The sequence below is a fragment of the Budorcas taxicolor genome, chromosome 3, assembly GCF_023091745.1.
Source record: "Budorcas taxicolor isolate Tak-1 chromosome 3, Takin1.1, whole genome shotgun sequence".
Lineage (NCBI taxonomy): Eukaryota > Metazoa > Chordata > Mammalia > Artiodactyla > Bovidae > Budorcas > Budorcas taxicolor.
Genome location: NC_068912.1, coordinates 24,417,003 through 24,432,234, shown reverse-complemented (window position 1 = coordinate 24,432,234; position 15,232 = coordinate 24,417,003). Strand labels below are relative to the sequence as shown.

Below are 15,232 nucleotides of genomic sequence, written 5' to 3'. Positions count from 1 at the left end.
AGCAAACCTGGAAATTCTATTAACTCCAGGGCAGGGGATCCATGTAGGTACGACAGCAATGACCTGGAGAAGTGTTTTGGATCTGGACTGTGAAAGGAAGGTCGGAATGTGGGGTTCTAAGGAGTCTAAACTTTATGAGAAGCCCTCAAAGATTTCTGAACAAGGGAACAACATCATTAGCACACTGCTTTGGGGAGGTTAATCTGGTGAGATTGACCCTTACAGCAGAAAGTGAAGAGGAATTAAAAAGCCTCTTGATGAAAGTGAAAGAGGAGAGTGAAAAGTTGGCTTAAAGCTCAACATTGAGAAAACGAAGATCATAGCATCTGGTCCCATCACTTCATGGCAAATAGATGGGGAAACAGTGGAAACAGTGGCTGACTTTATTTTTTTTAGGCTCCAAAATCACTGCAGATGGTGATTGCAGCCATGAAATTAAAAGACGCTTACTCCTTGGAAGGAAAGTTATGACCAACCTAGACAGCATATTCAATAGCAGAGACATTACTTTGCCAACAAAGGTCCATCTAGTCAAGGCTATGGTTTTCCAGTAGTCAAGTATGGATGCGAGGGTTGGGACTGTGAAGAAAGCTGAGCGCTGAAGAATTGATGCTTTTGAACTGTGGTGTTGGAGAAAATTCTTGGGAGTCCCTTGGACTGCAAGGAGATCCAACCAGTCCATTCTAAAGGAGATCAGTCCTGGGTGTTCATTGGAAGGAATGATGCTAACACTGAAACTCCAATACTTTGGCCACCTCATGAGAAGAGTTGACTCATTGGAAAAGACTCTGATCCTGGGAGGGATTAGGGGCAGGAGGAGAAGGGGATGACAGAGGATGAGATGGCTGGATGGCATCACCGACTCGATGGACATGAGTTTGGGTGAACTCTGGGAGTTGGTGATAGACAGGGAGGCCTGGTGTGCTGCAATTCATGGGGTCGCAAAGAGTCGGACATGACTGAGTGACTGAACTGAACTGAAGGGGAAGGACAGTGTGGAGATGAGAAGAATCACAAGGTTCTCAAGATTGGTAAGAGGTAAAGGAGAGCAAAGTAGGTGAGAAGAATTATGTATTATTGAAGACATAATCATCATAAAGCACAGAGGACCCACCAGGTGCTGTGCATTGGCCAAGGGACTTTACACATATGATAGAATTTTGAATCCACATAAAAGTTTTACCATGTGAGTATTACTATTAATACTTTGCAGATGAGGAAACTGAGGTATAGTGAGGTTGCATAACTTGCCTGACATCACAAAGTTAGCATGTAGTCTGACTGATCCCGAAAGCCATGTCCCTTCTGCTTCACCACACTTCCTCTTCGTGAGAGGTCAGTCAAGTTTAAGATGACAAGTGTAATTTTGTATGACTGTTGAGTCTCTAGACACTGGCTTCTCTGGGTTACTGAGTTTCACAGCTTGGCAGCATGGGGGTGCCTGGAAACTTGCCAGCCACGGGAGAAGCCAATATTGCCTGCACAGAAGGAATTTCCTTCACAACCAAGATGGCCAGGTAACCAGTATCCACGGAGGGCCAACCTGGCTCTCTCCCCAGAACTGGCAAGGGCTCCACATCATCTGGCCCTTAACATCTCCCTTGGGACTCCACCTTCACGCTGCACACTTACCCCCAACCCAAGAGGCTCTTTTCTCTTCCAGTAAATTTATGAACTGGCTGCCCAGACCATTCTCCCCCTGGGAGGACAGGAATCCAAATCAGGGATTTAAGTAAACAGCTCCATTTCCCTTCACAATTACATTCTCCTGCTCCCCAAAAGGGGCCAAACTATCAGAGTAAAGAGTGAGGCTGAATGAATATAAAATAGAATAGTCCATGCAAAGTCTCTATTCATGGGAGTTATAAGGAAATGTTCATGAGAAGCCCTTTGTCTGGTGTATAATATAAATTCTATTCAATGTTGCTAATTGTGAAGCCTCAACAGCATCCCAGCTAATGTACTAATTAGTAATGACACTTCAATTCAATTCATAACAGACTCTGAGAACTTTTTGGAATGAGAATCTTTTACAATAAAATTCGTACTTATTCCTTGTAGAAATGCCCCACAACACTAATTACTTTAATCTCACCCATCTTCTCACTTTGCATCTCTGTTATTTTTGAAGAAAGCATTCTAGTCATAAATCCCAACTAGACCCTAGATTGTGGTCCCCTGGCCATCCATAAGCTTCAGCACTCACCACCTCCCCTCTGCCTGCAGGGCTGTGCACAGGTTGACCTTGCAGCTATAGACTGTGTATAAACACAACTTCCTACATGCACCTAGGGACTTATGTGTTAAAAGCCCTTATTTTACACAGGGTAATCCTAGTGGCAGTAGCCAACGAGAGACACGGAGATAAATTTATAAGACAGCTTTGCTCCTTTCTCATAACTCACTGAGCCAAACAAGACTGTAAGTTCAGCAACAACAGAGGATGATTTATAATTTCTACTCTGCATGTTATCATGGCAAGATATATAAATGACATCCACAGAAGAGATTTGAAAGTTTGCATAGCAGTTATCAGTGTATTAACATGGGTAATTTGCTTCAGAATTTAATGTCTTTTAATACATTTAGTACACAGAATTTGGAATCAGTACTGCCTAGGGTTACCATCTTGGCTCTGATACTTGCTATGTGACTTTGGTGAGTTATTTAACCTCTCAGTAGCTTCATCTGTAAAATGGGGCTAATATTAACAATGACCTCATTGCATTGTTAGGATTAAACAAGCTAATGCATGTCAAGTGCTTCAAACAATGTATGGTACATGGTAAACACTCAATAAAAGTATGCTGGTATCTTTTCCCTTCTTATCATATTCCATAATAACTGAAATGATCACAGTCCCATCAGACCAGGGTCCCAAAATGAATTAAACATTGAATTAATTTTAGTACAAATAAGAAAATAGTATCTATTGAACTAAAACTTTAAAGGATACTGACATTTACTTATTTAATTCATAATCATTAAAGAACTGGGAAAAAAAAAAAATTCGAGGGCCAAGAACAATTCTGAACATTCTATGCTCTAGAAACATGTATATCTAGAGTGAACAAAGTCTTTCCAAGAAGAAACAAAGGACAAGCATAGAAGAGCTGTGTGGCTTTTAATAGCCCTACTGCTCAGGAGTTCCCTAACAAAACATTGCATGTTGTCCTCAAGATTAAAGGAGAATGTGGGAAGCATTCTGCAAACTACAAAGTGTTATATTAGAGCAGAATATTATTAATGAACATAACGGATTCCACTTGAAAATTGTTATTTGTGATACGCTATGTTTTATTATGTTTCTGAAAGCATTGATGAAAAATCTACAATCATTATCCCAAGAACCTTACACAAGAAGCAGTGTAACCAAGGTCATTAGGGGCTCCACCCACACTGGAGTTACCTGGGACCGTAGAATCTCACTAGAACACCGGGACAGGAATGCAAAGGAGAAACTGATCTGTCTGTCTGTCTACTGGTTGGTGTCCCAGCCTAGAGGGCAGGGAATGTAAAAGTGGAAATGGAGAGAACCTCTATGGGTTAGAAATCAGGCTGGTCAACTGTGCTTTTGAAGAGACAAAAGGGCAGTCAACAATGCAGTTCTTAGCCAACCGGAAGTAGGCTCAATGAGAGGAAGACTGTGCCAAAAGCCAAAGGAAAAAGAGAGCTGTAGATGAATTTCGGTAAATGATTACAGGACCATGAACAGTCAGATGATGAGGTGGGATGAATCTAGATATGACCCTGCTTTGCTCAGTAAGCAAGGTAGTTAAGAAAAAGTGTAAGCTTTTGACTGGGAATAAGAGGTAGGGTATGACTTCCCTGGTGGCTGAGACAGTAAAGCATCTGCCTATAATGCGGGAGACCTGGGTTCAATCCCTGGGTCAGGAAGATCCCCTGGAGAAGGAAATGGCAACCCACTCCAGTACTCTTGCCTGGAAAATTTCGTGGACGGAGGAGCCTGGTAGGCTACAGTCCATGGGGTTGCAAAGAGTCGGACACTTCACTTTCACTGCTAAGGAATGATATAGTGAGAAAACTGTTAATGCCTGAGCAGGGTTAAATTCAGTCATGCTGGAGTCAATGTATCACCTCTGTGCCTATAAATTATCTTTCTGCATCTAGCGTCTCACATGGGCAGAGCACCTTCTATCGTAAGCCTGTACATTTATCCTGTGGAAATTCAGGAGGAAGGCTTAGGCCTCATGCTGATAGAAGAGAGATTCCTGAACCCCTGATAGGTGGGGGTAAAACAGGATCAAGAGTAGAGCTGAAGAAAGTACTCTTTGGGAGGTGGCTAGCAGCCAGGTGGGATGAATGGTGAACAACTCGCCTGCCAGTGCAGGAGACACAAGAGATCTGGGCTCGATCCCTGGGTGGGGAAGATCCCCTGGAGGAGGGCATGGCAACCCACTCCAGTATCCTTGCCTGGAGAATCCCATGGACAGAGAAGCCTGGCGGGCTACAATCCATAGGCTCACACAGAGTCAGACACAGCTGAAGCAATGTAGCATGCATGCACAGAGGCTACGTTGTACATAAGCACCTGCGTATCATGCAGAAGCAAACTGTGTTTGGATGAAAGGAAGAAGTTAGAAAAGAAAGAAGAAAGGAAAGAAAACTGACTGCTATTATCTCAAGTACTCTCCTAGCTTATGATAAATAGAACAAAGGTTGCATTTTATTAATAAAATACATACATATCAACTCATTTATAGAGCAGCTCCTTAAAAATCCACCCACCATATGTGGTCCTAAGCCAACAAATTCACTTGGATATTTAAGGAAGCTGAAGTATTTTTCAAACTTCATCTTAAGAAATCCAAGACACCATGGCACCGTCTTAGCAGTCCCTGGCTGTGTGTGGAGGGAAGGCGGTAGACAGGAGTAGGAGGGGCCAAGCAAGTGGGGCCATAGCTACTTTAGTATTTCTTAAGTCAGAAAAGTTCTTTTTATTTTTAATTGGAGGATAATTGCTTTACAATGTTGTGCTAGTTTTTGCCATACGACAATGTGACTCAGTCATAAGTATACATATGTACCCTTCCTCTTGAATCTTCCTACTCTCCTAGGTTGTCACAGAGCACTGGGTTGAGTCCCCTGTTATAACAGCAACTTTCCACCGGCTATCTATTTCACACATGGTAATGTATATGTTCCAATGCTACTGTCTCAATTTGTCCAACCCTCTGTGTCCTCTGCTCTCTATGTCTCTATTTCTGCCCTTTAGACAGGTTCATCATTACCATTTTCCTTAGATTCCATATATATTCACTAAGTGAAAGTGAAGTGAAGTCGCTGAGTCGTGTCTGACTCTTTGCAACCCCATGGACTGTAACCTACCAGGCTCCTCCCTTCATGGGATTCTCTAGGCAAGAGTACCAGAGTAGGTTGCCATTTCCTTTTCCAGGGGATCTTCCCGACCTAGGAATCGAACCTGGGTCTCCCGCATTCACTAATACACAGTATTTTTCTCTTTCTGATTCACCTCACTCTGTATAACAGGCTCTAGGTTCATCCACATCACTAGAACTGACTCTAATTCATCCTTTTTATGGCCGAGTAATATTCCATTGTACATATGTACCCCAATTTCTTTATCCATTCATTTGTTGATGGGCACCTAGATTGCTTCCATGTCCTAGCTGCTGCAAATAGTAAACAGTGCTGCAGTGAACATTGTGGTACATGTGTCTTTTTGAATTATGGCTTTCTCAGGGTATATGCCAAGTTGTGGGACTGCTGGGTCATATGATAGTTTTATTCCTATATTTTTTAAAGAAATCTCCATACTATTCTCCATTGTGGCTGTATCAGTTTACATTTCCACCAACTGTGCAAGATGGTTCCCTTTTCTCCACATCCTCTTCAGCATTTATTGTTTGTACATTTTTTGATGATGTCTGTTCTGGCTGGTAGGAGGTGACACCTCATTGTAGTTTTGATTTGCATTTCTCTAATAATGAGCAATGTTGAGCATTGTTGTGTTTATTGGCCATCTGATTGCCTTCTTTGGAGAAATGTCTGTTTAGGTCTTCAACCATTTTTGATTGGGTTGTTTGTTTTTCTGATATTGAGCTGCATGAGCTGCTTGTAGTAATATATTTTGGAGATTAGTCCTTTGTCAATTGCTTCATTTGCAATTATTTTCACCCATTCTGAGAAAAATGCTCTACTTTTATCTGCTTTATCTAAAAGGGATTCATATAGGATTTTATTTGATAAGAGACCACTGGTCAAGTGGGAAGAGCTCAGGAAAGGCTGAGTGGGAATCCTGGCACTGCCATTTACCAGCTCTCTGATGGGAATATTTCCTAACCTCTTCAAACCTTAGTTTCCAGTTTTATAAAATGGATAGAATAATATTTACAGAATTTTTGTGAGAAGTAAATAAGATAAAGCTGTATAGTACATAGCAAGAAAGCTTGGCACATAACAAGCCTTAGCTAAATGTTAGTTCCCTCTCTGAAAGACAGGATATGCATATATACATGCTTAAATATACAAATAGATACATTATATATGTGTGTGTGTGTGTGTGTGTGTGTGTGTGTGTGTGTGTGTGTGTGTGTGTAGATATATATAGAAAGAGACTTGCCAGTTGGCGTTAGTGGTAAAGAACCTGCCTGCAAATGCAGGAGATGTAAGAGATGCAGGTTTGATCCCTGAGTTGAGAAGATCCCCTGGAGGAGGGCATGGCAATCCAATCCATTCTCTCCTGCCTGGAGAATCCAATGGACAGAGGAGCCTGACAGGCTACGATCTACAGGGTTGCAAACAGTGGGACACCACTGAAGCTACTTAGCATGCGCGTGCTCACACACACACACACACACACACACACACACACACACACATTTGCATAAGCCTCCACAGACAGTTCTGTGACCTGTAGACATGCAGTAGGTATACTGAGAAAGATTCTGGCAGTCAGCAGCCTCACCATTTTCAGCATTTTCTGACTGTGGCTGCTATCATAAACGCTCAGCATTGATTCACAAGTTCTCCTCTGTATTTTCAGCAGATACCCTCAGTTTTCACCAGCTACACAAAGAGATTTTTAAAGATTTTTAAATCCTATTGTTTTGAATAAGCTAAGTCAGTTCACATGGAAAATTAACCTAGGAAGCATTTCAAACAAATGGACTCGGAACTTCCCTGGTGGTCCAGTGGTTAAGAATCTGCCTGCCAATGCAGGGGATACAGGTTTGATCCTTGGTCCAGGAGGATTCCACATGGTGCAGGGTAACTAAACCTGTGCATCCAGAGCCCCATCCTCTGCAACAAGAGAAGCCACAGGCAGCACAGAGAAGAGGAGCCTCTGCTTACCGCAGCTAGAGAAAAGCTCACGCATGTGTAGTTAATGAAGACCCACCACAGCCAAAACAAAAAAAGACTCATAGACTGAGCTTAAAAGGACCTTTAGAGTAGATCCATGCAACATCCTGATTTAAGAAAAGCACAGAGAGGATGTAGCCAAATCAAACCGGCACAGTGAGCAGCTAGCACAATTTCCAGAGGGTCGTAGCAGTCCTGACAGCTTTCCAGGCTGATTAGTTCATGTTGCCGGTTGGACAGACAATGGACAAGGCAGAGAAACGCTAAAGGGAAGAGCCACTGGGAACACTATCCCAATTTAATGCCATTAAGATCACAGAAATCTCTAGCAACAAATACTAATTACAAAATATGGAATGAAGTGTCAACAGTCAATTTTACCATTCTAATTCCATAATTAATTAGCTTTGTGATATTAGGCAAGTTACTTAAATAAAGTCTACTTCTGGATGCTTAAAATAAGGTGTTAATACCTATCTTAAAGCCTCGTTATGAAGTATTCTAGAGGATTCTTGTCTAACCTCAGTCTAATCATGAGAAAAATATCAGACAAATGAGAGACATTCTACAAAATAATTAACCAATTCTCTTCAAAAAGACCAAGGTCATGAAAGACTGAGGAAATGCCATAGACTGGGGGAGACATGACAGCTAAATGCAATATGGGATCCCGGATTTGATCCTAAACCAGGAGACTAGTGGAAAAATCGGTGAAATTTGAAATTGTCCCATGTTAATTTCTTGGCTTAGGTAAGTATATTATGCAAGATGAAGCTGCTTGGTGAAGCATATACAGGGACGCTCTGCACTAATTTTGTGACTCTTTATCCCAAATGATTCTTTTTTAATGCTTTTTAAAAAAGAATGATTTTAAAAAAAGGACTTGTTGTAAGAACTAAACACAAGATCAAAAATCTAATACACTGCCTATTTTTTTGCAGGCATGATTCCTTCATTGAATAACCAGAGGTCACATTTAGTGACCATAAACAGTAGAAACAGTATGGTAATACAGGCCAAATCCAGGATGGGACAGCTAATAAGAAGTGTGCTGTTCAACAGTGATAAAATGTGGACATTTTATACTTCACTTGAATGATCACAAATATTCTTGCAGAAGTCTACTAACCGTCAATATTTCACTCTTTGCACAATACAATCATAAGTTAGTGCTTAAGTAAGTGTGGATTCTGGGTTTGGTCAAAGATGACAGGCTTAAATTTACCTAATGCCATCAATGTTTAAACATAAAATGTCAGATCTCCATTCCTCTGACTCTGTGACTACTCTCATCTTGTCAGACTTCAGTGGTTTTCTGTCAGGTAACACCTGGCAAAATAAACCACTTTCATATAAATTGTAGACATTCATAATGAGTAAGGCTTGATACACTATTATTTCTGTTTTCTCTCTAGCTTTCATTTTAAACTTGATTCTACATTTAGCCTTGAAGGGCAAAAGCTGCCTCTTGAGATAACTAAAGGTCCCCAAAGCCAAGGTTATTAACCAAGATTTTGCTTTCATAGGAAATCATTAAAACAACCTACGAATCTCAATACTCTGGCAAAGTACTGCCATGGTTCACCCACTTTTGCTTCTCACCTCAGGAAGTAACTGTACAGCCAAAACTAATAAGAAGCAAGTTGCTATTTCTTACTTGTTGATAGAATCATTCATGTGATAAATATACGTTTCTTTCCATTATATTATAGCCCTGCAAAATAATTTTTGTTTTCTACAAAGGTTATGAGATATCATAAAAGTGTCTAATGCATCTGGTTTAAGAATCCAATTCTTCCTTCACATATTTCTGCATCTGTTCACAAAATCTCTTTGACTTCAAAGGAAGCTTTTCAAGTGAAAAAGAAGATACATACAGGAAAAACGGCCATAAATTTTTCATTTTCTAAAGCCATTTTAATAACTTTTCTAAGGCCATTTTAAATAACAGCACTGTGGGACAAGTACTGTCCCACAAACTCTCCCTCAGAGATCTACAATAGCACAGATGATATAATGGCTATGCATTCATCTGAAGATTTATGTTTTAAGACTTTTTTCTGGGTCTGAGAGTGGTATCTCTTCAATTTAGAACATGTGAAAACTACAGAAAGCTTAAAGAAGAACACTTAAATCACTTTTAATCCATTATTTAGAAAGACCAAAGAGAAAGCAAAAAAAGTTAAGAACAGTTGTTTCCTTCTAGTCGTTTTTCCTGTACATAGATACTTACATAAATATTTATTTGCAAACATAATATTATAATGACACTGTGAATGTAATTTTGTATCTTTTCTCAGTTGGTCTTTCAAAAGACTGCACTAGTCCTTCAAACCATGATTTTTAATGACTGAAAATTATAGGAGGCAGTGGAGAGCTAAATTAGGAATTTGGAATTAGCAAATACAAACTACTATATATAAAACACATAAACAACACGGTCCTACTGTATAGCATAGAGAACTATATCCCATATGCAGCAATAAACCATAATGGAAAAGAATCTGAAAAAGAATTTTAAAATTTACATGTAGAATTATGCTTTAAGGAGTGCTCTTTCCTATATTTAATTTGTATTCTACCAAAAGCTAAATTAAAGGTTTGAGAACACTACTTTGGAAAATCTACAATGTGAAACAATCTAGATTAACAGTTGATTAAGATAACTGTGTTCATAAATGCCACTGAAACAATAGTAGAGATTTCAAATTCTATTCTTTAGTGCTTATAATGATTTAATGCCCTAAACTTCCTGGGATAAGCATAAGCAGACTGTAGTTTGTTTTCCTTTTCTCTTTGATTCTGTTTCTCATGACATTCACAACTCTTGAGTTTGTTATGAGAGGGAGTTTGAGTCTAAGATTTAGTAACTTTGGATTCACAGGTTTTATTATGCTACTATTACCTAGAAATATAGTATATAACTATAGTAATCAACCAAATCTCCCCGCACCCTCAGCTTGTGGGATCTTAGTTCTCCCACCACGGATTGAACCCACACCCTCAGCAGTGAAACCTCAGAGTCCTAACCACTAGACTGCCAAGAATTCCCAGTAATCAACCAATTCTGGTACTACAGAATCAAATCTCCAAACTTCAAAGAGAGGGATATTTGCTGTATTTATCTAATTCGCAATCAATTCTTACTTAACTATGCTACCTGCAATTTAAAACATTTAAATAACTGTTTTGATAAATAACTTCCCAGTGTAATATCCTCTATTCTTAGAAGAATCTGGTTAGGCCAATATCTATGAAGAACACTTAAGTACAGAAAGTTAAGTAATCATGGGATGATTAGAAAACTAAGTTGAATTTATATCCGGGTTTTGATCATTAATATCACTGCTTTACTTTGGCTTCTCTATCGTGGAGCCACTCATTTTTCAAAGCGTGAAGTAACAATCATAAGTCTAACCCTTCCTCCACCCATTTTGCTGAAGAAAGGAAGTCCAGAGAGAAAAAGTGATTTGTCATGTCACACTTCCTTGGTGGCTCAGATGGTGAAGAATCCGCCTGCAATGCGGGAGCCTTGGGTTCAGTTCCTGGGTTGTGAAGATACCCTGGAGGAGGGCATGGCAACCCACTCCAATATTCTTGTCTAGAGAATTCCATGGACAGAGGAGCCTGGTAACAGCAGTGCTACCAGGACAGGACCACACCTTTGGAAAGCTTGCTTAAATTCCTTCAAAGAACCTTCTAGATACAGGTCTGCTTCCGGACAATGGGGAGAAATAAAGAGTGGAAGGTACACTGACATTGCTCAAGTATCGCACTGCCAGAGAGGGGATGCCAAGAGGGTGCATCTCCTTAAACAGTCTAATTACTAATGAGGTGTCTTCTCCAATTTCTTCGCCAGGTCCCTTGGCTTACTGTTAGGGAAAGGAAAGTAAAAACAGCAACATCAGGACTAGGGCAGTGCCGGAAGGACTAGCTCTCTGGTGCCTGCCAACGTCACACAGGGAAGAGCTTCCCGGGTTGCCCGGCAACAGCGGAGAGGCGGCGCCCAGAGACGAAGGTACTAAAGCCAAGTGGGCAAGCGGCGGCGCGCTCCTCCCACCAGGGGCGCGTTACGTCACGCGTATCCTTGCAACGTCGTCACGCTCCGAGTAAGAAAGCAGTCTTAGGCGAATCAACCTTAGGAACGGAAGAGCTCGGTACTCTCCAGAGAAAACGGGGAGGGTGAAGCAAAAGGAGGGAGGAAAGAGAGGCGAGAAGGACCTAGCGAGACGGGAAACCGGCGGAAGAAGGGTTAGCATTGGTTACCTGGGGAACGGGAGCAGCGTCGGGTCCTTGATGAAGTGCCCGGATGAAGTTCCAGCACACTCGCGCTTTCCGCATTGAGTGCAGCGCCATCTTGAAAAGGGCGGAGCCGTCTTGTCTTGAGTGACATCTGGTCAGAGGAAATTCCAGATTCGCTGCGCGTTTGCTTGCTACGCATGCGCCCTTGCTCTCGGGGCCGTCCTCAGCTGGTGTCTGGGGGGAGTCCGGCCTTCGCAGAGCAGATGTGGGTTAGGATCCGGATGTGTCTTGACTTTAGTATATGCCATGGAGACCTGTATTTGCGCAGGTTTCTTGAAGGACGGGATATTAGTAACAGCGTTTTAAACTGGAAGAAAGTAAAAAAGCCTTTCGGATCTTAATCGTCCTGAGGCAAGTTTTTAAGAAGTTTCTCTGGCAGTGGGACCTCCCTGATCCTCTTAGAGGGCAGCAGGTGGTTTTTTGAGACCTATGTGGCCTCGTTAATGCATTTGATCTGCAGACGTTTGCTGAACTCGGCCTTCTGCTAGGTATTGAAAGTGCAAAGACATATCTTGCCTTCAAGTAGTGTATGGGGTAGCAGATAAATGATGCACTGTTTTAGGGGTTAAAGAAGTAAATGCCAACATTGGGAAAGTGGGATGGTAAAGACTGGTGCTTCAGCCTCCCCTAAAGAAGACTTCAGAAGGAAGAAGATACTTGATAGAAGAAAGTGTTTTGAGTTTTAGCTTAAATTATGAGAAGAGTTAGCAGGGTACTCCTACCTTTGTTAATGCACCCCAAAATCTGACAGTAAAAGTATTGGGAAAGATTCGTTAGAATTCCTTTATGTGTTTTGTTGTATTTATTCATTAGGGAGAGGTAGGAGATAAATGCAGGAGATAAAAGGATACCGATACACTTAATGGAACTGAAATTAACAAAGACAAAACTATTCAACTAAAACCATACAGTAAAAATTTCGTAAGAGAGGTACAGAGTACTGGTGAAGTTCAAGCATAATTGATGTAATTCAGAAGTAAGCAGAGAAGGAATCATAGGAATGAGGGCAAAAAGAACAAACAAAAACACTAAGGAAATCAAGTCTCATTCTTCGACAGAACTAATCTGTTTGGTTGTTTCTGTTAAATATGAGGTGCTTGTAGTACTTGAAAATATGGCACCAATTAGATAGATAGGTCTGGACCTCAGGAAAGAGGTCTGAGCTACAAAACAGATGGTAATTGAATCCAAGAAAACCTTTGAGACTAGGAGGTAGAGTTTATGGACTAAAAGTAGTCAGATGATAGAAATTGAAAGGCGTTGCCAAAATATGTTTAAAAGTCCCCCAAATGTGATATTACTGAAACCCAGGAAAGAGACCTTGCCAGCAGAAGTGATGATTGATCTTTATAAAGATGTAAACTTATAAACATGCAGTTTTATAAATGCCTTGATGTTTTATACTCATGTGTACAGTAAAGCATTAACATTATAAAACAGGTTTTTTTTTTACTGGTATAAATTAGATTTAATGACCCTAGGAATTAGTAAAATTAGACTTCTAACATCCTCAGCCATCTGGATTATAAGATAATGCCTAACAGTTGAAGAGGAGGGTTTTGGCAGAAAGCTGTCACAGGACCTGCCCACTCTACTTCCTCAAGCAGTTAAGTTGAGTCTTTTATCTCTGGAGACTCCACATGACTGATCATATTTTCACGGGACATGTTTCCAAGACATACTTCCATTGAAGAAGGTCTGTCAGGACAGCAGCAGTGTAATCACTTCAGTATATATATTTTTAAAAGTAAGTTCTTAAGGACCTACTGTATAGCGCAGGGTGCTGAATCTTTTGTAATAACTACAAGGGAAAAAAATCTTCTAAAAAGTGTGTGTCTGTGTGTGTCTGTGTGTGGATTGAGTTGGGAAGATCCCCTGGAGAAAGAAATGGCAACCCACTTCAGTTATTCTTGCCTGGAGAATTCCATGGACAGAGAAGCCTGGCAGACTACAGTCCATGGGGTTGCAATGAGTCAGACACAACTGAGCAACTAGTATACATATATATTGCATATATATATATATATATATATATATATATATATATCTCATATATGTGTGTACATAGAATATATACACACTTATGTATATAGCCCAACCATTTTTCTGTGCTCCTGAAATTAACATTATAAATCAACTATACCTCAAAAAAACAAAAAGTTCTTTTCAAACATAGAATAAATTGTGTTTCCCACCAGAGTGGTGGCCTGGTAACTCAGGTCTCTCAGGCAGCATGGTGATTCTTTTTGTATTTCTTAAATTTCCTCGGCATCTAGTATACAGTACCTTGCACAGAGTAGGCACACTTTTTAAATCTAAATTTTAGTTTGACAAAGTAGGCAAGCAAATAATTGACAGGTTGATATACTTTTAGACACAAGGGACAACTGACAGCAGAAAAGACACTATTGAAAGCAAGCTAATTTTGTCTGCTTTTACACTTTTTCACAATGGCATTCTGAAACTTTTTGGTGTTGGTGAAACTGTCACCAGAAAGCTCACCATCTTCTGCTCTTCTAAGAAGTGCAGTATATTCAGCATATTTTAATAGGTATTTTAAACCTTAATCCTGAATTTTCAGGGAAAGATTTGTTACTCAGTGTCTGTTTTAAAGAAAAATGTGTAAGTTTTGGAAAAGTTTCTGTGTAAAATGGTTAACATTTTAAAGGTTTGTATAAGGCAGGGTTAGTTTGATTACATGGGAAGTTCTCTTACAGAGTAGTTCATTGTGCAACAGTGTTTTTTAAATGAGGTGCCACTATATTTATTGGCATTATTTTACCATGGTTATCGTTTATTATCGTTTGGTAAGCCAAAGAGCTTTAGTAAAATGAGATATAAATGTATTAAAAGCAGGCTTTATATATACTTAAAATTAAAACCCTTGTCTAACACTTGTAGCGTGCACTGTACATCTACATATGTTCATGCTTACACTTTTGAATGCTTGTTTAAAATTTGATTTCTCATCAACACTTTTATAGTAAGTTCTGGTAATTTTGCTCTTTCCTTAACATTCCCCACAAATCCCATCTTGCTTGAAACAATAGATTAAAACCAGACTGGCAGTTGGGGAAGGCTTTCTATTGCAACCATGTGTGTCAGAAGAAAGGATTAGGTTTCCTTGTCCAAGAACATCAAGGGGAAACCTCCACCTCTGTAGACACACCTCTATTCCTCAGTAATGGAGAGTTTATATCTAGTTAGATTTAAATGGGATAAGGAAAGAGTTTAATTCCCATCTTAGCTCTTGTAGTGTAATAAGCCCTCAAGTCTCAAAGTATCCAATTTTGTTTTCTCTAATTTAATTCTAAGTGTCAGGTTGGTATTAGATGTTGATCAAGGTAATGGAGAGTTATCCTACACATTTATTCACTTAAAGAAGAATTTTGCAGAATGCAAAGACTAGATGGCATCTATGTTCAAAACTTACTTGAAGCACAATCCATTCACCTCTGACCTTTCATTTATATTGAATATGTTTTTCAAATACAGAGGGAGAGATTGCACAGTGAAGGCAAGCCTTTTTCTTCATAATCTGGAGAGACAGCCACAGTTCTCTGGCCATACCATCTTTTTGCTGGAC

The 15,232-nt window shown here is 40.1% G+C and overlaps 1 protein-coding gene across 2 annotated transcripts in view; it reads right to left on the bottom strand.

Annotated features, from left to right (window-relative positions):
* The window catches only part of WARS2 (tryptophanyl tRNA synthetase 2, mitochondrial), a 94,626-nt gene extending 82,926 nt beyond the window's left edge, over positions 1-11,700 (bottom strand). For both annotated transcript variants that reach the window (XM_052637407.1, XM_052637409.1), the window contains exon 1: positions 11,611-11,700. In XM_052637407.1, the coding sequence (XP_052493367.1) occupies positions 11,611-11,700 (90 nt within the window). The remainder of the gene's footprint in view (positions 1-11,610) is intronic.
* Between the last annotated feature and the right edge of the window lie 3,532 nt (positions 11,701-15,232).